At 44.7% G+C, this 25,274-nt stretch overlaps 1 protein-coding gene across 2 annotated transcripts in view; it reads right to left on the minus strand.

Moving 5' to 3' along the window:
* Positions 1-23,570, minus strand: part of b9d1 (B9 protein domain 1) — a 50,474-nt gene extending 26,904 nt beyond the window's left edge. The window contains exons 1-2 of one of the 2 annotated variants that reach the window (XM_078240723.1): positions 23,404-23,566; positions 12,347-12,415 (exon numbers count right to left, since the gene is read on the minus strand). In XM_078240723.1, the coding sequence (XP_078096849.1) occupies positions 12,347-12,415; positions 23,404-23,466 (132 nt within the window). In that variant the 5' untranslated portion in view covers positions 23,467-23,566. Of the gene's footprint in view, positions 1-12,346; positions 12,416-23,403 lie in introns of both variants that reach the window. The other variant, XM_078240722.1, reaches the window with a different exon arrangement.
* Positions 23,571-25,274: the final 1,704 nt, after the last annotated feature.

A 25,274-nucleotide genomic window follows, 5' to 3' on the forward strand; every position in this document is an offset into this window, starting at 1 on the left:
AATACCCTGAATACATCTACAGAACTCGGTGCATTGTTACACACCAGAAGAACCATCATGTTAAGTGGGTTCACTGGACGTTTACAGGAAAGATCTGAGACGGACTCATTAGAATTTAGGATAAGGGACATAGTGTGTTACTATCCAGCCATACCAGTGAACCTGCACCCAGAAGCAGAGCACATCCTCAGCTCTGATTTGATGCGTAAATGTAATTTGTCATTTGACCTGACTAACTGTTGTTGAGTCTAGCTGATAGCTCAAACAGATGAGGCACCAATAGGTAGCTACAGTGAGATATATAGACAAGATTTGAACAGTTGGGGAATTATGGTTAAACCTTGCAGATATGATCGATGACTTGGGAGCACAGCAGATGGTTGCGAAGCACTCGCATTTGCAGGGCACAAATATGACTGTGGCCACATTACAGGGGAGATAGTTGTGGAGGACCCTGATCCAAAACCGCAAAAACATTACAGCTTTCCAAAACAAGCAGAGAGCCAGGTTGCAAAAGTAATCACCAGCCTACTACAACAGGGAGTCTTACACCCAGTAGCTTCAACAAATAATTCACTGATTTGGCCTGTTAGAAAACCGGCAGTTCTAAGAGACCAACAATCAACTATAGGGAACTCAATAAAACAACCCCACCAACAGTAGCAACCAGCCCTGTAACTATGATGAGGCAAGCCCCACAGACAAAATATTTCACTGTTCCAGATATCAGTAACGGATTTTGGTCCATCCCTTTAAACCAGCAGTGTCAGTACAAATTTGCCTTTACATTCCAAGGGCAACAGTACACATGGACCTGCTTGCCCCAAGGATTTCACAACTCACTGTGCATTTTCCAGCAAAGGTTGGCCAAAGGGCTAGAATGTTTTTGACGACCGGAATGCCTGATTCAATATGTAGACGATCTCCGACAGACAGACACCCAGGAGGAACATTTCAAATTGCTAGATGAATTACTGACCCTTCTTAAAACTCAATCCCAAAAAGGTCCAGATCATGAATCCCCAAGTCACATACTTGGGGACTGTAGTGACCCACAGTAAACACAAGATTGAAAGGAAGTGAATACAGACAATAGTCCAATCATGCCGCCCAAAGATGTGAGCTCGCTATGCTCCTTTCTAGGATTGGTGGGCTATTGTAGGCACCACATTGACGATTTTGCCACCAAAGTCTCTCCACTATCGGAACTCCTAAAAAAAGAATGGCTTATGGAATTGGACGGAGCAGCACACGCAGGCTGTTTTCAAATTTAAACAAGCCCTGGTGAAGGCTCCAGCACTACAGGTTCCAGACCCACAACTATGATGAGGCAAGCTCCACAGACAAAATATTTCACTGTTCTAGATATCAGTAACCGATTCCTCCGGGTGCTCCTGTTTCCTCCCACAGTCCAAAGATGTGCGGGTTAGCTTGATTGGCCATGCTAAATTGACCCTAGTGCCAGGGGGATTAGTGTGGTGAATATGTGGGCTTACGGGGATAGGGCCTGGGTAGGATTGTGATGGGTGCACACTCGATGGGCTGAATGGCCTCCCTCTCCACTGCAGGGATTCTAGAATTCTATAACTCCCCTACGCATTAGAAGTTGCCACCACGGACGCAACACTTGTGGCCATACTTCTCCAAGAACATCACAGGAGACTCTGACCAGTGACCAACGCCTCATGGCTCCTATTCCTGGGTTTCTCAGTGTGCGAGAGACACCTAGCATTTTTCTGGTCTCCATCATTGGACTCAATCCCTTCACCATGTTAACAGAACACACCCATATACAACTGCTATTGGACAGATAAAAATGACAGCCAGAAACCACATAATACGGTGGACCCTGATGCTTCAGGGCCACGACCTTAAAATAAAACAAACTAAACGGCCCATCTTCTTAGCGAACAACCTGAATTATGGTGGAGAGTCCCAAGAGTGCCAAATAGTGTCAACAAATGATCCCAAGGGACCATTTGTGCCAAAACATAAGGAGGGAGGATCCAAAGAAGGCACAATTAAAATTTTTGTAGATGGATCCTCTATGGTGAAGGATGGAAACTGAAAAACAGGGTATGGGATTTATGTGGCGGTAGAGCCATAGTAAAGCTGCCAAGCAAAATGAGCGCCCAGTCTGCTGAGTTAGCAGCAGCAGCTTATGTAGTTAGTTATCCCAATGAGTTCCCCCCACCCACGGACACACATTCAGAGAGCGTGTCTGTAACAGCCTGGCAGACTTTCTGCCACTGTGGGAAGTGAGAGGATTTGTCTTGTCAGACAGAAAATCTCTACCATCTGCACCCCTGCTAAAATACATTTTCCAGACAGCCAAGGCCATGAGTATGGCATTGTTAAAGTTAGGGCTCATCACAGAACCTCCCCAGATGGAAACATAAGGGCCGACAAATTAGCCAAGCAGGACGCCAGAAAAGAACCACCATGGCAAACCCCATCCCGGAACAGGCAGACACCGCCACTGGCAGTCAGGCCAAGATCAAGGATCCTGTGCAAGCACAGAGCAGCGACAGGGAATTAAAACAAATACTAGAAGGAACATACCCCACCTCTTACGATAGGTGAAAGGACAAATTACAGTTAAAAGACGGACTTGTCTTTAAGGAGGGACGATGCATAGCGCCAACACAGAACCGCAACCAGATAATTTACCAATGTCATGATGTCCAAGGCTTTCAGGGAATAGAAACCACTACAGAGAAAATTAAGGAACTGTGTTGGTGGCTAGAAATGGCTGTGGACATAAAATATTATGTCGAAAATTGTATCACCTGTGCACAAAAGTACCCAGACAGATATACACGCAAGACACACTCGGTCAGTAGAGGGCCCTTGGATGAATTTGCAGATTGATTATAACAGCCCTTTACCACCTTGCAAGGGGGGGCATAAATACATCCTGGTCATAGTCGACATACTTAGTAAATGAGTAGAGGCATTCTCTATCCATACCGACACAGCCAAAATCACAGCAGATATTCTAATGCGACAGATCTCCACTCGGTGGAGGCTTCCACAGAGCATTGAATTAGATCAGGACACCCATTTCACCACCCAAGTAATGCAATAAGTCATGACACTACTTGGAATAAACCAAAAGTTTCACATTGCATTCCATTTCCAACCAAGTGGGATAGTGAAAAGGATGAACCATACCTGAAAAAGGTATGATTAGAAAGACATTCCAGAAAAACAATTCCACTTGGAATATCGTGCTACCGTTTGGCCTGATGCTGATATGGAACACGATAGGACGTTCTGCCAGATTCCGCCCCCCATACCCTGATGACCAGACAGCCCATGAAAGTAACTGAACCACTGTTAGGACTGAATCTGTCCGACCCCAAAGTCGCAGCCTTCAGCCACGAGCAGGCAGTAAAGACCCTGCTAGAGAACGTACAGGCCGCACAGATGGCAGCCGCCGTCAGGGCAGAAAAGGAAACAAAGCAAGACCTCCATCCAAGCAGAGTAAACTAGATAAAGTATGAGGTAGGACAAAACGTAATGCTCCAGGTTTTCCAACCAGGCACATTGCTGTCCCCCAAATACTCTGGACCCCACTCCGTAGTGGATAAGACAAGCCCATTAGTGTACAAGATCTTAGTGGAACCAGGAAGACCAGATGATACCACTAAACCAGATGAAGGCATAAGGCTCCCACAGCAACTTTCAGTTTGACATTTCCTTAGAGGGATGTGAGACGCCAGCCCCACGCCCCGATACTGTGCCCCTGATCCAATTCCCACGGAACCGAGAGGCGATGTCCTGGCCACCCCCCGGCTACTGCCACAAAACTGAACCAGGAGAACCATGCTTCGCTCACGGAGAATTGAGGAGTCCTCATGACTCTGAGGCCTATGGAAACATTTGACCAGATGTTCCAGTGAGAAGGCCTCCTATTCTAAAACCCCCTCGCGTGCACAAACATTCAGCTGGCTAAATGCTGAATTGTAAAACTACTGACTGAAAGCGGTCACACATTTTTCTCCTCCCCATTCACGCAGAAAGGAAGGAAGGACCAGGCAGAGTCATCCTGGTCCTAGCAGTATATGCTTCTGTCTAAGAGGCATCACAGACCAAATACAGATGCACGCTCTCAATTCTAAACTTTGGGATCATATCCTCAAAACCTCAGGCCAGCAGACACAATTGACATACCAAAAAGGGGAAATGCAAAACAAAATAAGTTGAAAAGCAGTTTTAAGTAAAATTTGGCAAGACAAGTGTGGCCCAGCACCAAAATACGGCCAAGAGAGATCTCCACCAGTAGAGGAAGGTTAGGGGAATATATTTAAAACCATACAGATATTATTTAAGGATAATAACAGATTCAACCTTAATTTCCCCTCAGGATAACTATGAACTTGGAAGAGAATCTAAAGATCTTCCTCATTGGATTCATTGCTGGGAGCCATTCACCAAAGACACTGAGAAAACAAGGATTTATATACTCTGGGTACACATGGTTCGCCCCATGAGGCACAAGCACAGGACACCAGGCACAGTACACCCCAATAGAAGTCATTCTAATGTACCTCTTCATCCTCACAGTAAAATTCGCCCGATAGAAGAAAGAACTACTACAGAGACTAAGCATGGAGACCATGCAAATAGTCTCCATGCGTATATTGAAGACTCTTTTGTACATATCTGTAACTATTCATTTTGTATGAGTTCACTAAAATACAGTATGAACCCATTTTTATTTTTAATTTTACAATGTTTGAGGGTTGTATTTCCATTTTGTTTTGACCTTTGCAATATTTAAGTTGTGGATGAAGTTTAAATGCAATGTTTTTACAGTATCTAATTAAGAATATTTGTATAGTGAAAAGGATTCGGGATTTAGGCTGATTGTTTGAGGCTCGCTTAGATGCTTGCCTGTGAAAGAATTTGACTTGGGCTGTGTGATCCTATTCACTGAGGCTCAATAGATCAAGAGGAGGGACAGTGGTCAAATGGACAACGACCTGAGCAATTAGGCCCAACATAAAATTGGACACTTTAAATTAATATACAGCTAAACTGCTGCTAAGCGAGGACACAGGATACTTAGAAAATCATAATGATCAGGCAGAGTCAACATGACTTTGTGAAAGGGAAATCTGTTTATCTAATTTATTAGAGTTCTTTGAGGAAGTAATGAGCAATGTGGATAAAAGGGAACCTGTAAATGTGGTGCATTTGGAATTTAAATGGCATTTGATTAGGGGCCACATCAAAGGTTACTACAAAAGATAAGAGAAAATGGTTTAAGGGGTAACATGTTAGCATATCTAAAGGTTTTGTTAGCTAACAGGAATCAGAGATTAGAGATACATGTGGAGTGCAACAAGGATCAGTGCTGGGGCCGCAACTATTTATAACCTATATCAATGATTTGGATGAAGGACCCAAACATCTGGTAGCTAGATTTTCTTATGATGCCAAGATATGTCGGAAAATGAGTTGTCAGGAGGAAATAAGAATTTGCAAAGGGATATAGATAGTTAAATGAGTCAGCAGAAAAAGATGGCAGGTACAGTACAATGCAGTAAAATGTAAACTTGTTCACTTTGGCAGGAAGAATAGAAAAGCAGTTTACTATTTAGATGGAAAGAGATTGCAGAACTTAATGGTGTAGAGAGATCTTGGTGTCCTGGTACATTAATCACAAAGTTAGCATGCAGGTACAGTAAGCAATTGGGGAGCAAATGGAATTTGGTGTTTTTGCAAGGGGAATGGGATATAAAAGTAGTGAAGTTTTACTGCAGCTGTACAGGGCCGTGGTGGGACCACATCTGGAATACTGACTAAGGAAGTTTGGTTTCCTTATTTGAAAAAAAAATCCTATTGCATTAGAAGTAGTACAGAGAAGGTTCACTCTACTTATTCCTGGGATGAAGGGCTTATCCTATTTAGAAACTTTAAACAGGTTGGGCCTATACCCCTTATAGTTTAAAAGAATGAGAGGTGATCTTACTGAAGCATTTAAGATGTTGAGGAGACTTGATAGGGTAGATACCAGGAGGATGCTTCTATTTGTGGGAGAGACTAGAACTTGGGGACACAGTTTAAGAATGGTTTACCATTTAAGATGGAGACGAGTATAACCTTTTCTCTCAAATGCTCATTTGTACGTGGAATTCTCTGCCCAGATAGCAATAGAGGCGGGGCCATTGAACTTATTCAAGGCAGAGTTAGAAAGATTTATGATAAACAAGGGAGAAGGTAGGTTGAGGGATGGAATCAGTGGCAGGGGGTGGAGCTTGGAACCTGGGCTGAAAACAATGAATGGCGTCAGTCTTCTCAACATTTAATTGGAGGAAGTTTCTGCGCACCTGGTACTGAAATGTCAGATATGTTTGCTAATTTACCAATAGTGGAGGAGCCTAGAGAGGTGGTAGTGAGCTGGGTGTCTTCAATGTACATGTGTAAATTAATGCTGTTCTTTCAGGTGATGTCATCGAGGCCTGGCATGTAGATGAGCAATAGGAGGGGGTCACCAGAGCTAATGTGCAGGAAAGAAGAAATGCCATTGCAAGTGATATTTCGGTTATGAGCAGACAGAAAAATATGGAACCACATGAGAGCATTCCCACCCAGCAGAGTGAAAACCATGGGCAACCATGTCAAAGCTGCAGATATGTAGAGAAGGCTGAGGAGGAAAAGGCGACCTTTTTGTCAGTCACAGAGGATGTAATTTGTGACTTTAATAAGTGGCAGGATGGGAATCCGGTTGGAGAGATTCAAACATGGAGCTCCAGGAAAAGGTGGGATGGATTTGGGAGGTGTCAGCACATTCAAAGACTTTGGAGGAAAGGGATGTTGGTGCTGGGGTGTTATTTCGCAAGGACAGTGACGCAAGGAAGTTGTGTTTGAGGGTTGGTCTTTTGGGAGGGATGCTTGCAGCAGATTGAAAGGCGAACCTAACGAGCTGGAATTGTTAAGTTAATGTGAGAACCGGGAAGTGAAGTTGGGTGGTTAGCAGTTCAATGGGAACAGGATTGAGGGAGCAGCAGGTGACTCTCGCGGACAAGATAAGTTCAGAGAAGGCTTTGGGGGAGATAGGCAAGAACCTAGCCAAAGATTCAAGTTCAGGGTTAGGGCAGACGAGAGCATTCAAGGACGTCTTGCCAGGTGGGCAAATGGAAGGAAGGTACATGGTAGTATCAGATGATCTCAATCTTAGTGACAAATAAATCCATGAGCTTCTCGCACACTATTGGAGGCGAGGGTGGAGGGGACGGGATAGGAGTTTAGGAAGATGGTTTGCAGCACCAAAAAGAAGCCGAGTGTTATCTTTGCATTCCAAGATGATCAGTTTTAGCAATCAAGGTTTTACTGCCTCAGCCAGATCTGGCGGTGGAAGTTGTCCACTATCGAATTTCAAGTCTGCAGCAGTTGGACCTAAAGGAGCAGAGATAAGGGCCATACTAGGGAGGACAGGCATGGGGAGAGAAAATAATGGCTTCATTAGGGACTAGAGCAGCAAAGGTGGAGGAAGTGCAGTTAGCAAATTAATAGCTGCAGAAATATTGGGGCGAGCAGACAGCCAAAGATCAGACAGTTGAGATATTGGAAGTGCAGTTGTAAGTGAATATGAGGTAGATTTTCTTTTCCCCCACCATGGATGGATACAGGCTGGATCACGGAACAGTGATGTGGGTGGAGATTGATACCCAAGGAAATGATCAGAGATGGCCTTATCTATAATGGATATAGCGGGACTAGTGTGATCATGTGAAGTGACATGGTGAGGCCATGGCTGTGAATATGGCTTAAGGAGTTTACATGGAGTGAGAGATTTATGCTGGGCAAAATGACAATGAACTCCAAGAAGAGTGAACACTATGAGCTGAGATGGAGTTTGCGATCACCAAAGATAAGAAGTCATTTGGTGCAGAAACTGAGGGAAGAAAGCAGTGAAGATAAATAGGTGGGAAAATTTTAATTTCAGCATTGAGGCAAAATGGGAACAAAACTAGTAAGGCAGAGTGTTCCAATTCTGCACTTTCCACAATAAGCTTCCAGTGGGGGAATCAGGAGCAAATGATCAGATTGCAATTAAGAAACTACACACTAGTGCAGACTGTAAGAATGCACAACAGCAATTTCCTGGTCAAATTGTCATGATGTGTAAGGTAATGAAGTTCAGAATGATTACATGCACACAGCTAAAGGCAGCAACACAAATCTGTCTGATCTTAGCAGGAGAACAAGATTAAAATTCAAATTTTGCCCTCACTAAATAAGACTGGGAGAACAATTGTTCTAGATATATAGATATATTCTAGAAGATTAAAAGCATTTAGTTAAATGATTTTAGGAAGCAGAATGACTGGAGGAAAAACTAATTTTCAAATAAATTAAAGCATTTATCAACAAGTGATGTGTAACGTTGGTACAACCCCATTAATTTATTACAATTCCTTTATTTGGTGAATGATTTCGGTGTATTTATAAATAAAATCACTTATCTGTGAAATTCAAGTTCGCTTACAAAGCAGCCAGCTAAACGTGAAACTTTTGTTTAAGACGAAGACAAAGATTAATTCAACAACTACTTTTTCAGTGAGCCTAAACTGAACTAGCACTTATTTTATTTTTTGCAAACTGTTTCTAGGTTTTTATTTTCTTCTGCTTCTGAAAAGATTATATAAAGAATATATAAGGGTAGCCAGGGAGAGGGTTGGCCCACTCAAGGACAAGGGAGGGAATCTATGCGTGGAACCACAGGATATGGGCGAGGTATTAAATAAGTACTTTGCGTCAATATTCACCAAAGAGAAGGACTTGGTGGACGATGAGTCTGGGAAAGGATGTGTAGATAGTTTGAGTCATGTTGAGATCAAAAAGGAGGTGGTATTGGGGTTCTTGAGAAACATTAAGGTAGACAACTCCCCAGGGCCTGATGGGGTATACCCCAGAATACTGAGAGAGGCAAGAGAGGAAGTTGCTGGGGCCTTGAGAGAAATCTTTGTATCCTCACTTGCTACAAAGAACAAAGAACAGTACAGCACAGGAAACAGGCCCTTCGGCCCTCCAAGCCTGTGCCGCTCCTTGGTCCAACGAGACCAATCGTTTGTATCCCTCCATTCCCAGGCTGCTCATGTGACTATCCAGGTAAGTCTTAAACGATGTCAGCGTGCCTGCCTCCACCACCCTACTCGGCAGCGCATTCCAGGCCCCCACCACCCTCTGTGTAAAAAACGTCCCTCTGATGTCGGAGTTATACTTCGCCCCTCTCAGCTTGAGCCCGTGACCCCTCGTGATCGTCACCTCCGACCTGGGAAAAAGCTTCCCACTGTTCACCCTATCTATACCCTTCATAATCTTGTATACCTCTATTAGATCTCCCCTCATTCTCCGTCTTTCCAAGGAGAACAACCCCAGTCTACCCAATCTCTCCTCATAGCTAAGACCCTCCATACCAGGCAACATCCTGGTAAACCTTCTCTGCACTCTCTCCAATGCCTCCACGTCCTTCTGGTAGTGCGGCGACCAGGACTGGACGCAGTACTCCAAATGTGGCCTAACCAGCGTTCTATACAGCTGCATCATCAGACTCCAGCTTTTATACTCTATACCCCGTCCTATAAAGGCAAGCATACCATATGCCTTCTTCACCACCTTCTCCACCTGTGTTGCCACCTTCAAGGATTTGTGGAGGGGAGGTCCCAGAGGATTGGAGAATAGCCAATGTTGTTCCTTTGTTTAAGAAGGGTAGCAAGAATAATCCAGGTAATTACAGGCCAGTGAGCCTTACATCAGTGGTAGGGAAATTATTGGAGAGGATTCTTCGAGACAGGATTTATTCCCACTTGGAAATAAGTGGACGTGTTAGTGAGAGGCAACATGGTTTTGTGAAGGGGGGGTCGTGTCTCATGAACTTGATCGAGTTTTTCGAGGAAGTGATGAAGACGATTGATGAGAGTAGGGTAGTGGATGTTGTCTACATGGACTTCAGTAAGGCCTTTGACAAGGTCCCTCATGGTAGACTGGTGCAGGTGATGTCGCATGGGATCAGAGGTAAGTTGGCAAGGTGAATACAAAACTGGCTCAGTCAAAGAAGAGAGGGTAGCACTGGAAGGGTGCGTTTCTGAATGGAGGACTGTGACAAGTGGCGTTCCTCAGGGATCAGTGCTGGGACCTTTGCTGTTTGTAACATATATAAATGGTTTGGAGGACAATGTAACTGGTTTGATTAGTAAGTTTGCGGACGACACAAAGATCGGTGGATTTGCGGATAGCGATGAGGGCCATCAGAGGATACAGCAGGATATAGATTGGTTGGCGACTTGGGCGGAGAGATGGCAGATGGAGTTTAATCCAGACAAATGTGAGGTAATGCATTTTGAAAGGTCTAATACAGATAGGAAATATACAGTAAATGGCAGAACCCTTAAGAGTATTGAAAGGCAAAGGGATCTGAGTGTACAGGTACACAGAGCACTGAAAGTAGCAATGCAGGTGGAGAAGGTAGTCAAGAAGGCATATGGCATGCTTGCCTTCATCGGCCGGGGTATTGAGTTTAAAAATTGGCAAGTCATGTTGCAGCTTTATAGAACCTTAGTTAGGCTGCACTTGGAATATAGTGTTCACTTCTGGTCGCCACACTACCATAAAGATGTGGAGGCTTTGGAGAGGGTACAGAAAAGATTTACCAGGATGTTGCCTGGTATGGAGGGCATTAGCTATGAGAAGAGGTTGGAGAAACTTGGTTTGTTCTCACTGGAACGACGGAGGTTGAGGGGCGACCTGATAGAAGTCTACAAGACTATAAGAGGCATGGACAGAGTGGATAGTCAGAAGCTTTTTCCCAGGGTAGAAGAGTCAATTACTAGGGGACACAGGTTTAAGGTGCGAGGGGCAAGGTTTAAAGGAGATGTATGAGGCAGGTTTTTTACACAGAGAGTAGTGGGTGCCTGGAACTCGTTGCCGGGGGAGGTAGTGTAAGCGGATATGGTAGTGACTTTTAAGGCGTCTTGACAAATACATGAATAGGATGGAAATAGAAGGATATGGTCCCCGAAAGGGTAGGGGGTTTTAGTTCAGTCGGGCAGCATGGTCAGTGCAGGCTTGGAGGAAGGAAGGGCCTGTTCCTGTGCTGTAATTTTCTTTGTTCTTTATTACTAATTTTAAAAAGTAGGTAATTTCTTCATTGACTGTTTAACGATGATACCAATGAACAGGAATCATTTACTGAGGGACAGAAAGAAGGGGTACCAACTCCATTCATCATAACACTTGGTATTACTATAGTTCTCTTCAAAGTTTCCCGTGTGTGTGAGGCAATCACTGAATTGTTAATTTAGAAAAAAGACTTCACAAGACAGCATCAGGCAAGATGAAAATACAATGTGCAGACGAAAGAGAGAACAAAAATTCTTCTAACCCAATTCCAATTTTCATTTGCAAAATTACACTTTATCTTCTTTCACCAGGTCTCATTTATATGTAAATAAGATTCTCAGGAAATGTTGGTGTAACTCACCAAAAGGAAAGAATGGCATAAATCTTGCTGTAACTGATGTAGCTCAAAATACTCTCCCGTTACAATCCAAGTTTCAAAGGTTCAAAATCTATAACACTACAGCTGCTTCTCTCAGACAAAACAGATGCACAATAAAAATTCCACATACTGACCATTGCACTCCACTGTAAGTCTGACAGCACTGCACAGGGTAGATTTATGGCCTTTCCAAATGTTAATTTGTCCACACTGTATCAAGCTACCTCATTAGTAAAACTACACAGCAAGTGTGGTCATTGTAAATGTCAGGAAGGTGTCCTAAACAGTTCCAACTATTAGAAAACAGCACATCTAAAATTCATTTTATATTAAAGTACATTTGTATATGTGATGTACACAAAATGTTGAAAAGCTGCTTTACTAAAAAAAGCACATTTACTTTGCACTCAACTCATTAATTTATTTAAATCTATCAACAAAGTTAAAGGAACAGAAAAACTGAACTCAGGATTTTGAGAGCACAAAATAATTCTAAGTAATTTATTTAGCTTAGAATGACTGACAAACACAGCATAAACATTGAGAAGTGCATTGCACTATAGTAACACAAACCTTTGCAGTTACGCCACCATTGAAGTGACATTTCATTAGGATTTATGATTTTAATTAGCTACAGTAAATGCAAGTTTAATGCCCCAAAGCAGCTGTAATTCCACAATGACTCCGTACCAAGGGAATAGGATTCAAATTGTCACATTGGAAAAACACAGGAATTCAGACAGCCATTGCAATAAACTTGCAATCATTTATTTATTATTGCAGGAGGGATATTTGAAATTGCGCTAATCTGAACAAATTGAGTCTAATACTCACAGTTGTTGGAGCCCAGTCATGTCCGTATACGTAGGAGTATTTACAATACAGCTCATCAAACTCTGGAAACTGGAAAATGAAAATGTACTCAAATTCCAATTGAACATGAATTATAAAACTTTCCAAATGTCAATACTGCAACTTCAAAGTTTTACATTTAATATTGATGTGAGCCAAGTCTTCAGTGAAACTAGCAGAGACCCAACAGTCAAATTAGTATTTTTATTGCAACAGGATTTCTTTAAACACAGAATTTCTCTCTGATATTCCCTCAGATTTTAACAGAATCAAAACTTCTGAAATCTGGAGAAAGCTACTTAAAGCTGTTCATGTCTAAAAACAAACCTAGAAATATAAATACAAATTTTAAAAAAAGAGTCTGGCATTGTGACTTGAATATAAAACTCAAATTGGGAATTGCTTTCTCGTGAGTTGAAAAGGCCATTTATAATTGATGGACTCAGTATTATTCGAGGAATGAACAGTTTATTTTCTCGCATTCTGCCTATTATAATTTCAGCATTTTTCATAAAAGGAAACAACTTCCTAACTACCGGAGATGACGGCATACAAATCAACATTTGAAGCTTTGAAAGTTCTTCTGAAAAAGGAAGAATAAATGTGAGCCATCTCTGTTGATGTAGGAGGTCGTATTCCTGTTTTTTGGTCGCCATGTGAGGTTGTGCTCGAACATAGAACATAGAACAGTACAGCACAGAACAGGCCCTTCGGCCCACGATGTTGTGCCGAGCTTTATCTGAAACCAAGATCAAGCTATCCCACTCCCTATCATCCTGGTGTGCTCCATGTGCCTATCCAATAACCGCTTAAATGTTCCTAAAGTGTCTGACTCCACTATCACTGCAGGCAGTCCATTCCACACCCCAACCACTCTCTGCGTAAAGAACCTACCTCTGATATCCTTCCTGTATCTCCCACCACGAACCCTATAGTTATGCCCCCTTGTAATAGCTCCATCCACCCGAGGAAATAGTCTTTGAACATTCACTCTATCTATCCCCTTCATCATTTTATGCACCTCTATTAAGTCTCCCCTCAGCCTCCTCCGCTCCAGAGAGAACAGCCCCAGCTCCCTCAACCTTTCCTCATAAGACCTACCCTCCAAACCAGGCAGCATCCTGGTAAATCTCCTCTGCACTCTTTCCAGCACTTCCACATCCTTCTTATAGTGAGGTGACCAGAACTGCACACAATATTCCAAATGTGGTCTCACCAAGGTCCTGTACAGTTGCAGCATAACCCCACGGCTCTTAAACTCCAACCCCCTGTTAATAAAAGCTAATATGTGGAGATGCCGGCGTTGGACTGGGGTAAACAATCTCCAAGGCGGCCGTCGCGACACACGACAGCGCAGAGTCGCTGAGCAGAAACTGATAGCCAAGTTCCACACACACGAGGACGGCCTCAACCGGGATATTGGGTTCATGTCACACTATTTGTAACCCCCACAGTTGCGTGGACCTGCAGAGTTTCACTGGCTGTCTTGTCTGGAGACAATACACATCTTTTTAGCCTGTCTTGATGCTCTCTCCACTCACATTGTTTTGTTTCTTAAAGACTTGATTAGTTGTAAGTATTCACATTCCAACCATTATTCATGTAAATTGAGTCTGTGTCTTTATATGCTCTGTTTGTGAACAGAATTCCCACTCACCTGAAGAAGAGGCTTAGAGCTCCGAAAGCTTGTGTGGCTTTTGCTACCAAATAAACCTGTTGGACTTTAACCTGATGTTGTTAAACTTCTTACTGAATAAAAGCTAACACACTATAGGCCTTCTTCACAGCTCTATCGACTTGAGTGGCAACCTTTAGAGATCTGTGGATATGAACCTCAAGATCTCTCTGTTCCTCCACAGTCTTCAGAACCCTACCTTTGACCCTGTAATCCACATTTAAATTAGTGTGTGTCTTAAACACCTGTGCATCTTTTTGGCAACAAGACCTGTGCTGCTGCTTGATCCCATGCGTCAATTCAAGGCAGGTATAATCCCAAACATGTATCTCTGAGCTGAAAAGTTTGAGGCCAATTCCTAATGCGAGTATAACCTTAAACGTGCATTTATTGGTTGATAAATTAGAGAATCAACTTATGTATGGGCCTAAACCTGCATTTTGCCACTGAATAAAATGGGGTGAACGGCGGTACTAATTGTGTTCCATGACAAAAGTTGTTTAGGATTCAAGTTTGATAGCAACATTATAACTGCTCCTTCCTTGTGTCTAGGTTTGTGCAGTGGCATTCCCATTGGAGATAGATTGCATAAAACTCTGGAGGGTATTGGTTTTTATTTCTTAGTCTATAAATGCTGACGTATTCTTTTAATTTACCTGACAGCTGCTCTATCATATTTCATTCTAATCTAGTGAATATTCATTTTTAGCACAAAGAATAGTTTCCAAATAATAGCTGTTCCTACCATTTTGCTAGATTTAACCTATTACGTAATCTCATTCACCTCTCCTATCAATCCCATCCATTTCCTCACGGGAACAATCCCTCCAACCAGGGTAACTTTGGGCTCCCCTTGCTTTCTGGTATTTTTATTCTCCATCAATCACTCTTCCCTAATCAATGCTGCCACCAAGCATGTCACGCAGCCCAATCCTTCAGACGCTCCATGTCTTTGCGAGGGCCAGGCACCACCCATCAATTGACACGCCCCTTAAACCAATAAATCAAAACAGTCCAGATGGACAAACTAAAGTCAAGTGACTGCGGATGCCGGAATCTCAAACAAAAACGGAAAATGCTGGAGAAACCCAGCAGGTGGGACAACATCTGTGGAGAGAGAATGGAGCCAATATTTCGAGTCTGGGTGACCCTTCATCAGAGCTCACAAAACCTAGTATCATTATTACATTATGGGTACTTTTGAAGTGAAATCACTGTTGTAAAGTAGGGCAGCCAGTTAACTATTGGACAACTGCTAAGTACAGGTTGAGTTCTCATTAAAATGCACAGCAGTGGCATAGAGAGCAACACAATTTATCTTAAAACCTGAGTCTATTTCTACCATTCTTCTTTCCACAGCCTGGACACACAACATATACCACTCAATACACAATACAGAAAGCTGAGAGGCAACAGAAAGAAAAGACAGGAAGACTTCACTGCCAATTTGCACAGTGCAAAGTTCCCCAAGCAACAGCTTGCATTTGTATATCAGCTTTAAATGTAACAAAATGTCCCTCGGCTCCAGGACCATTATAAAGTGAAGTGTGACATTGAGCCATACAAGGAGATATCGGGCAGATGAATAAAAGCTTGCTCAAAGAGAGCATTTGATAGGAGGAAAGAGAGATGTACAGAGGGTATTTCAGACCTTGGGTTTTTAAGCAGCTGAAGGCACGGCAACCAATGAGGCAGCAATTAAAATCAGATATGCTCAAGATGCAAGAATAAAAGCTCAGATCTCTCCAGGGGCCGTGGTGCTGGAGGCAATTAGATACAAAGAGGGGTGAAACATGTATTTGAAAACAAGGATATGAATTTTAAAATCAAGGTGTTGCTTAACCTTGCAGGTCAGCAAGCACAAGCTCAGGGGGAAATAGGGCTTGAATAAATTATCAGATCATGTTTGTGATGGTGCTGAATGCAACAAGAAATTACTCCAGGGACAATATCATTGCTGGCCAGACACAAAGAAAGAGAGAGAAAGAAAAGTACAGCACAGGAACAGGCCCTTCGGTTCTCCAAGCCTGTGCCGATCATGATGCCCTAACTAAACTAAAAAACATCTTCTGCCCTTACTCGGTCCATATCCCTCTATTCCCACCTTATCCATGTACTCATCCAGATGCCTTTTAAATGTTGCTAATGTGCCTGCTTCCACCACCTCCTCTGGCAACATGTTCCACATCCACCACTCTCTGCGTGAAAAACTTCCCCTGCACATCTCCCTTAAACTTTCCCCCTCTCACCTTGAACCTGCGCCGCATTGTAATTGACACTTCCACCCTGGGAAACAGCCTCTGACTATTCACTCTGTCTATGCCTCTCATCATTTTGTACACCTCTATTAAGTCTCCCCTCAGCCTCCATCTTTCCAGTGAAAACAATCCTAGTTTATTCAACCTCTCCTCACATAGTCAATGCCTTCGAGACTGGACAACATCCTGGTGAACCTTCTTTGCACTCTCTCCAAAGCTTCCATGTCCTTCTGGTAATGTGGTGACCAGAACTGCTTCAAGTTTCTAGGTGTCCAGATCACCAACAACCTGTCCTGGTCCCTCCATGCTGACACTATAGTTAAGAAAGCCCACCAACGCCTCTACCTTCTCAGGAGGCTAAGGAAATTTGGCTTGTCCGCTGTGACTCTCACCAGCGTTTACAGGTGCACCATAGAAAGCATTCTTTCTGGTTGTATGACAGCTTGGTATGGCTCCTGCTCTGCCCAAGACCGCAAGGAACATTTATGAATGAAGCCCAGTCCATCTCGCAAACCAGCCTTCCATCTATTGACACTGTCTACACTTCCCACTGCCTCGGAAAAGCAGCCAGCATAATTAAGGACCCCTCGCACCCCGGACACACCCTCTTCCATCGGGAAAAAGATACAAAAGTCTGAGGTCATGTACCAACCGACTCAAGAACAGCTTCTCCCTTGCTGCCATCAGACTTTTGAATGGTCCTACCTCGTATTGAGTTGAACTTTCTCTACAGCCTAGCTATGACTAGAATACTAAATTCTGCACCCCCTCCTTTCCTTCTCTATATATGGTATGCTTTGTCTGTATAGCGCATAAGAAACAATACTTTTCACTGTATACCAATACATGTGACAATAATAAATCAAATCAAATACCAAATTTATAATTATTTTGCTTTTCCCTTACTCCAGGGGTAAAGATTGGATTTGAAATAGGTGGTGTATTTATTATGGGAAAAAAACACATCTGCTGTTCACAAAGTGATGGTGTTTGAGGTTTGCAATGAGGAAAGGACACAGTGCCATTGGCCACAAAGAGCAGCAATGGCTGTGGGTTGGTTCAGTAAGAAGTCTCACAACACCAGGTTAAAGTCGAACAGGATTATTTGGTAGCACAAGCCACTAGCTTTCGGAACGCTGCTCCTTCGTCAGGTGAGTGGGAGCTGTGTTCACAAACCATAAGACCATAAGACATAGGAGCGGAAGTAAGGCCATTCGGCCCATCGAGTCCACTCCACCATTCAATCATGGTTGATTTCAACTCCATTTACCCGCTCTCTCCCCATAGCCCTTAATTCCTCGAGAAATCAAGAATTTATCAATTTCTGTCTTGAAGACGCTCAACGTCTCGGCCTCCACAGCCCTCTGTGGCAATGAATTCCACAGACCTACCACTCTCTGGCTGAAGAAATTTCTCCTCATCTCTGTTCTAAAGTGACTCCCTTTTATTCTAAGGCTGTGCCCCCGCGTCCTAGTCTCCCCTGCTAATGGAAACAACTTCCCTACGTCCATCCTATCTAAGCCGTTCATTATCTTGTAAGTTTCTATTAGATCTCCCCTCAACCTCCTAAACTCCAATGAATATAATCCCACGATCCTCAGACGTTCATCGTATGTCAGGCCTACCATTCCTGGGATCATCCGTGTGAATCTCCGCTGGACCCGCTCCAGTGCCAGTATGTCCTTCCTGAGGTGTGGGGCCCAAAATTGCTCACAGTACTCCAAATGGGGCCTAACCAGTGCTTTATAAAGCCTCAGAAGTATATCCCTGCTTTTGTATTCCAAGCCTCTTGAGATAAATGACAACATTACATTTGCTTTCTTAATTACGGACTCAACCTGCAACAGGGCATATAAAGTCACAAACTCAATTTACAAAATAATGGTTGGAATGCAAGTCTTTACAGGTAATCAAGTCTTAAAGGTACAGACAATGTGAGTGGAGAGAGGGTTAAGCACAGGTTAAAGAGGTGTGTACTGTCTCCAGCCAGGACATTTAGTGAGATTTTGCAAGCCCAGGCAAGTCGTGGGGGTTACAGATAGTGTGACATGAACCCAAGATTCCAATTGAGGCTGTCCTCGTGTGTGCGGAACTTAGCTATCAGTTTCTGCTCAGCGATTCTGCGTTGTCATGACGGCCACCTTGGAGAACGCTTACCTGAAGATCAGAGGCCGAATGCCCGTGACTGCTGAAGTGTTCCCCAACAGGAAGAGAACACTCCTGCCTGGTGATTGTCGAGCGGTGTTCATTCATCTGTTGTCGCAGCGATTGCATGGTCTCCCCGATGTACCATGCCTCTGGACATCCTTTCCTGTAGCGTATCAGGTGGACAACGTTGGCCGAGTTGCAAGTGTATGTACTGTGTACCTGGTGGATGGTATTCTCACGTGAGATGATGGCATCCGTGTCGATGGTCCGGCATGTCTTGCAGAGGTTGCTGAGGCAGGGTTGTGTGGTGTCGAGGTCACTGTTCTCCTGAAGGCTGGGTAGTTTGCTGTGGACAATGGTCTGTTTGAGGTTATGCGGTTGTTTGAAGGTAAGAAGTGGGGTGTGGGGATGGCCTTGGCAGGATGTTCGCCTTCATCAATGACATGTTGAAGGCTCCGGAGAAGATGTCGTAGCTTCTCCGCTCCGGGGAAGGGTACTCTGTCCGCCGTGTCCCGTGTTTGTCTTCTGAGGAGGTCGGTGCGGTTTTTCACTGTGGTGCGTCGGAACTGTCGATCGATGAGTCGAGCGCCATATTCTGTTCTTATGAGGGCATCTTTCAGCGTCTGGAGGTGTCTGTTGCGATCCTCCTCATCCGAGCAGATCCTGTGTATTCGGAGGGCTTGTCCGTAGGGGATGGCTTCTTTAACGTGTTTAGGGTGGAAGCTGGAGAAGTGGAGCATTGTGAGGTTATCTGTGGGCTTGCGGTACAGTGAAGTGCTGAGGTGACCATCCTTGATGGAGATGCGTGTGTCCAAGAATGCAACTAATTCTGGAGAGTAGTTCATGATGAGTCTGATGGTGGGATGGAACCTGTTGATGTCATCATATCGTTGTTTCAATGATTTTCTTCCTTTAGACTCATGGTGAACAATGTCATTGATGTATCTAGTGTATAGCATCAGTTGAAAGTCCTGTGCGGTGAAGAGGTCTTGTTCGAACCTGTGCATGAAGATGTTGGCGTATTAAGGTGCAAATTTGGTCCCCATGGCTGTTCCATGTGTCTGGATGAAGAACTGGTTAAGAACTTAAGAAATATGAGCAGGAGTAGGCCATCTCGCCCCTCGAGCCTGCCCCGGCATTCAATAAGATCATGGCTGATCTGAAGTGGATCAGTTCCACTTACCCGCCTGATCCCTATAACCTCTAATTCCCTTACTGATCAGGAATCCATCTATCCGTGATTTAAACATATTCAACGAGGCAGCCTCCACCACTTCAGTGGGCAGAGAATTCCAGAGATTCATCACCCTCTGAGAGAAGAAGTTCCTCCTCAACTCTGTCCTAAACTGACCCCCCTTTATTTTGAGGCTGTGCCCTCTAGTTCTAGTTTCCTTTCCAAGTGGAAAGAATCTCTCCATCTCTACCCTATCCAGCCCCTTCATTATCTTATAGGTCTCTATAAGATCCCCCCTCAGCCTTCTAAATTCCAACGAATACAAACCTAATCTGCTCAGTCTCTCCTCATAGTCAACACCCCTCATCTCTGGTATCAACCTGGTGAACCTTCTCTGCACTCCCTCCAAGGCCAATATATCCTTCCGCAAATAAGGGGACCAATACTGCACACAGTATTCCAGCTGCGGCCTCACCACATGTGTTGTTGAAGGTGAAGACATTGTGGTCCAGGATGAAGCGGATGAGTTGTAAAATTGCAACTGGAGATTGGCAGTTGTCGACGTTGAGTACTGAGGCAGTTGCAGCAATGCCATCGTCGTGGGGGATGCTGGTGTAGAGTGCCGAGACATCCATTGTGACGAGGAGTGCTCCTGGTTCAACTGCTCCATGTGTGCTGAGTTTCTGTAGGAAGTCCGTAGAGTCGCAACAAAAGCTGGGGATTCTTTGTACAATGGGTTTCAGGATGCCCTCGACATAGCCGGAGAGGTTCTCGCACAGGGTCCCATTGCCCGATACGATGGGACGGCCCGGTGTGTTGGCCTTGTGTATCTTCGGGAGGCAGTAGAGATCTCCAACACGGGGAGTACGTGGGATGAGAGCACGGAGGGTGCTCTGAAGGTACGGATCAAAGGTCTTGATCAGTCTGTTGAGTTGACGGATGTGTTCTTTGGTCGGATCTGCGCGTAATTGTCTGTAGTGTTCCTCGTTGTTCAGTTGTCGGTACACCTCTTTGTAGTAATCCCTTCTGTTCAGTATGACAGTGGCCCCTCCTTTGTCTGCTGGTTTGATGATAATGTTGCGGTAGATCTTGAGAGCACAGATGGCGTTGCGTTGTGCTTGAGTGACATTCAGGGCTGTCTTGCGAGTGCGGCTGATGAATCTGGCATTGACACACCTCCTGATGGCTTGGGCATACATGTCAAGGGCAGCGGCCTTCAACTCTTTCCTCTTCGGTTGCTGCACCGCGGATCTCTCTGTCGGCTGTTGCGGTTCATTGGCTGTCTCATTGTGTTCACTGTTGGCCTCTTGGGGTTTGTGGAAGAACTCCCGCAGCCTCATTCGCCTGATGAATTCCTCTGTGTCTGCTGCGAGGCTGATGGGGTCCTATTTTGGTGGTGAGGCAGAAATTGAGCCCTCGGCTGAGAACTTCGATTTCATCTGGTTGAAGTGTGTAGTCGGACAAGTTGACAATGAACTTCCCTGCAGTGGTACTCTTTTCTACTGTGGTACCGGGGGAGGCTTGGTTGCTGCTGGTGATGATGCCGAGTTTCTCAAGTTTCCTGTTCTTAGTGTGCATGTAGATGTCGTAGTTCTTTTGTCTCGTCTGCTTGGCAGAGTTTCGTAGCTGGTCTGCGTCCTGAGCACAAGTTGAGAATATGGACTCTATCTTGGTTTCCAGGATGCGGTGTTTGCTGTAGCGCTGGTGTATGAGGTGGTTGAGAAGTGTGAGAGTGGGGAGACGGCAAAGTCTCTCAGCATAGTCTGTGTTATAGGTTAATCCGTGTGGGAGAACCTCTCCGGCTACGTCGAGGGCATCCTGAAACCCATTGTACAAAGAACCCCCAGCTTTCGTCGCGACACTACGGACTTCCTACAGAAACTCAGCACACATGGAGCAGTTGAACCAGAAGCACTGGCTGCCTCGGCACTCTACACCAGCATCCCCCACAACAATGGCATTGCTGCAACTACCTCAGTACTCAACACCGACAACTGCCAATCTCCAGATGCAACGTTACAACTCATCCGCTTCATCCTGGACCACAATGTCTTCACCTTCAACAACCAGTTCTTCATCCAGACACATGGCACAGCCATGGGGACCAAATTCGCACCTCAATATGACAACATCTTCACGCACAAGTTCGAACAAGACCTCTTCACCGCACAGGACCTTCAACCGATGCTATACACTAGATACATCGATGACGTTGTTCATGAGTCCAAAGGAACAAAATCACTGAAAAAACTATATGATGACATCAACAAGTTCCATCCCACCATCAGACTCACCATGGACTACTCTCCAGAATCGGTTGCATTCTTGGACACACGCATCTCCATCAAGGACGGTCACCTCAGCACTTCAGTGTACCGCAAGCCCACAGATAACCTCACGATGCTCCACTTCTCCAGCTTCCACCCTAAACACGTTAAAGAAGCCATCCCCTACGGACAAGCCCTCCGTATACACAGGATCTGCTCAGATGAGGAGGATCGCAGCAGACACCTCCAGACGCTGAAAGATGCCCTCATAAGAACAGGATATGGCGCTCGACTCATCGATCGATAGTTCCAACGCGCCACAGTGAAAAACCGCACCGATATCCTCAGAAGACAAACACAGGACACGGTGGACAGAGTACCCTTCGTCGTCCAGTACTTCCCCGGAGCGGAGAAGCTACGACATCTTCTCCAGAGCCATCAACATGTCATCGATGAAGACGAACATCTCGCCAAGGCCATCCCCACTTCTTGCCTTCAAACAACCACACAACATCAAACAGACCATTGTCCACAGCAAACTACCCAGCCTTTAGGAGAACAGTGACCACGACAGCACACAACCCTGCCACAGCAACCTCTGCAAGACATGCCGGACCATCGACACGGATACCATCATCTCACGTGAGAACACTATCCACCAAGTACACGGTACATACTCTTGCAACTCGGCCAACGTTGTCTACCTGATACGCTGCAGTAAAGGATGTCCCGAGGCATGGTACATTGGGGAGACCATGCAGACGCTACGACAACGGATGAATGAACACCGCTCGACAATCACCAGGCAGGAGTGTCAGGGAACACTTCAGCAGACAAGGGCATTCAGCCTCTGATCTTCAGGTAAGTGTTCTCCAAGGCGGCCTTCAAGACACATGACAACGCAGAATCGCTGAGCAGAAACTGATAGCCAAGTTCCGCACACATGAGGACGGCCTCAACCGGGATCTTGGGTTCATGTCACACTATCCGTAACCCCCATGACATGCCTGGGCTTGGAAAATCTCACTAACTGTCCTGGCTGGAGACAATACACATCTCTTTAACCTGTGCTTAACGCTCTCTCCACTCACATTGTCTGTACCTTTAAGACTTGATTACCTGCAAAGACTCGCATTCCAACCATTATTTTGTAAATGTGTCTTTATATGCCCTGTTTGTGAACACAACTCCCACTCACCTGATGAAGGGGCGGTTCTCCGAAAGCTAGTGGCTTTTGCTACCAAATAAATCTGTTGGACTTTAACCTGGTGTTGTGAGACTTCTTACTGTGTTTACTCCAGTCCAACGCCGGCATATCCACATCATGTAGGTTGGTTGCCAGGGGACCAGGCCTGGGGGACCGCATGGCACTCTGGGAGTTGTAGTCCTCCCACTTCCAACCTCGGCCCGCTTCCTGTGCGCGACTCCGAGCGAGAAACTACAACTCCCAGAAGACAGAGACGCCAAACACCCCGACTTCTTATAACACCTCTCTGAACAACTAACTCAATACTTACATCCGCGCTCTCAATCTGCCCGTTGACCATGAGCAGGAAAACCGAAGGCTTCCCGGCTAGCATCTTCCTCAATCTTCCGTTGTTAAACCTCCCGCGGCCCAGCAACTCCCAGTTCCCAGCCTCACCGTCTCCAGGACAATGCCCGTCGCTGCTGCCACTGCGCCTGCGCGAGTTGTGATTGACAGCAGCAACAATCCAAACGCACCAACCAAGAACATCCAACAGGACGTTGTAAGCTACAGGCCTGGATCCATTCATTTTCCCCTCTCCAAATAATCACCTACATCACTGCTTGATTAAATATGCTTTGTTTTCCAAAAAAAACGAATATTGTAAAACTTGTGGTGTCAAAAATATGGTCTATTATTATTCAAAATTGATGACACCATTTCTTATAGAATCACAGGGTGGGATTTTCCAGCTGCGCTCGCCCCAAAACCGGAAAATCCCGACTGAGTTCAATGGACCTTTGCATGGTCCACTCCCCCCGCCCGCTATGATTCCCGTGGCGGACAAAACAGGATGGAAAATTCCCCCCATAGAGTCCCTACAGTGTAGAAGAGGCCATTCAGCCCATTGATTTTGCAGCGACTATCTGACAGAGTATCTTACCCAGTGTTTCTCCCCCACCCTCTCCCTGTCACCCCACACATTTGCCATGACTAATCCATCTAACCTACACATATTGGGATACTAAGGGACAAGGCCAATCCACCTAACCAGTACATCTTTCAACACCAAAAGTGACTTGTGATCACCTTCCTGACCTTGTGTCATTGGTTAACCTCCAACCAAGAGTGTGCAATTTCAAGCAGAAAGCTGGACACCTCAGAAGTAAAAGTGGGACAACACGCACTCAGAGTTTGGTGTTGAATTAGCTAAGGGCAAAAACCAAGAAACTCGTGGGGTTGAGGCTTGATACTCAATATGCTCATCCAAATGCAAAGCAACAATCCGCACCTGAAATACTGTGAACAGTTTTGGTCCTCTTATCTAAAGAAAGATATACTGGCATTGAAGGCAGTCAAGAGACAGTTTACTAGGTTGATCTGGGGTATGGAGGGATTTTCTTATGAAGAAAGGTTAAGTAGGTTGGGCTTGTACTCATTGGAGTTTAGAAGAACGAGAGGCGGCCTTATTGAGATGTATAGTATTCTCAGGGAGCCTGACAGAATAAATGCTGAGAGGTTGTTTCTACTTGTGGGCGAGTCTAGGACCAGAGGGCATAATCTAAGAGGTCGCCCACTTAAGACAGAGATGAGGTAGAATTTCTTCTCTCAGAGGGTAGTGAATCTGTGGATTCAGTTCCCATACCAGCTGAAGTTATTCAGGAAGACCCAGCCTTCTCAACCTTGCTCCTTGCCTGAAGTGTGCTGATTCTCTGGTTAAATCAGTTACCAGTCAGCTCTCCTTATGGCCATTTTACCTGGACAGATTTTTAGTCAGTCAGGGAATCAAGGATTATGGGGATAAGGAGTTCAGGACCATCATTTCAGACCAGTCACAACCTCATTGAATGGTGGAGCAGACTTGAAGGGCTGAATGGCTCCGACCTCTCATGTCTAATCAACCAATATGTAGCTCACATGATATTTTGATTACTGGATGCTGAGATTTAAGGGTGACATTTTGGTTCCAGAAGTAGTGCAGAGAAGGGCCTGAGGTTGAAACCTTCTTTGTGTCAGTGGTTGACTTAATCAATATCACTAAAGCAGATTATCTGGTCATTGCAACATTACTGACATTGTGAAGCCTGTTATGCGCAAATTGATTGGTGCATTTTTAAAAATATTTTAATATTCCAACAGTAAATACACTTCAAATGCCCTTCATTGGTGTAAAAAACTTTGCTATAACTGAGGTTGTGAGAG

This window comes from Mustelus asterias, chromosome 23 (assembly GCF_964213995.1).
Source record: "Mustelus asterias chromosome 23, sMusAst1.hap1.1, whole genome shotgun sequence".
Taxonomy (NCBI): domain Eukaryota; kingdom Metazoa; phylum Chordata; class Chondrichthyes; order Carcharhiniformes; family Triakidae; genus Mustelus; species Mustelus asterias.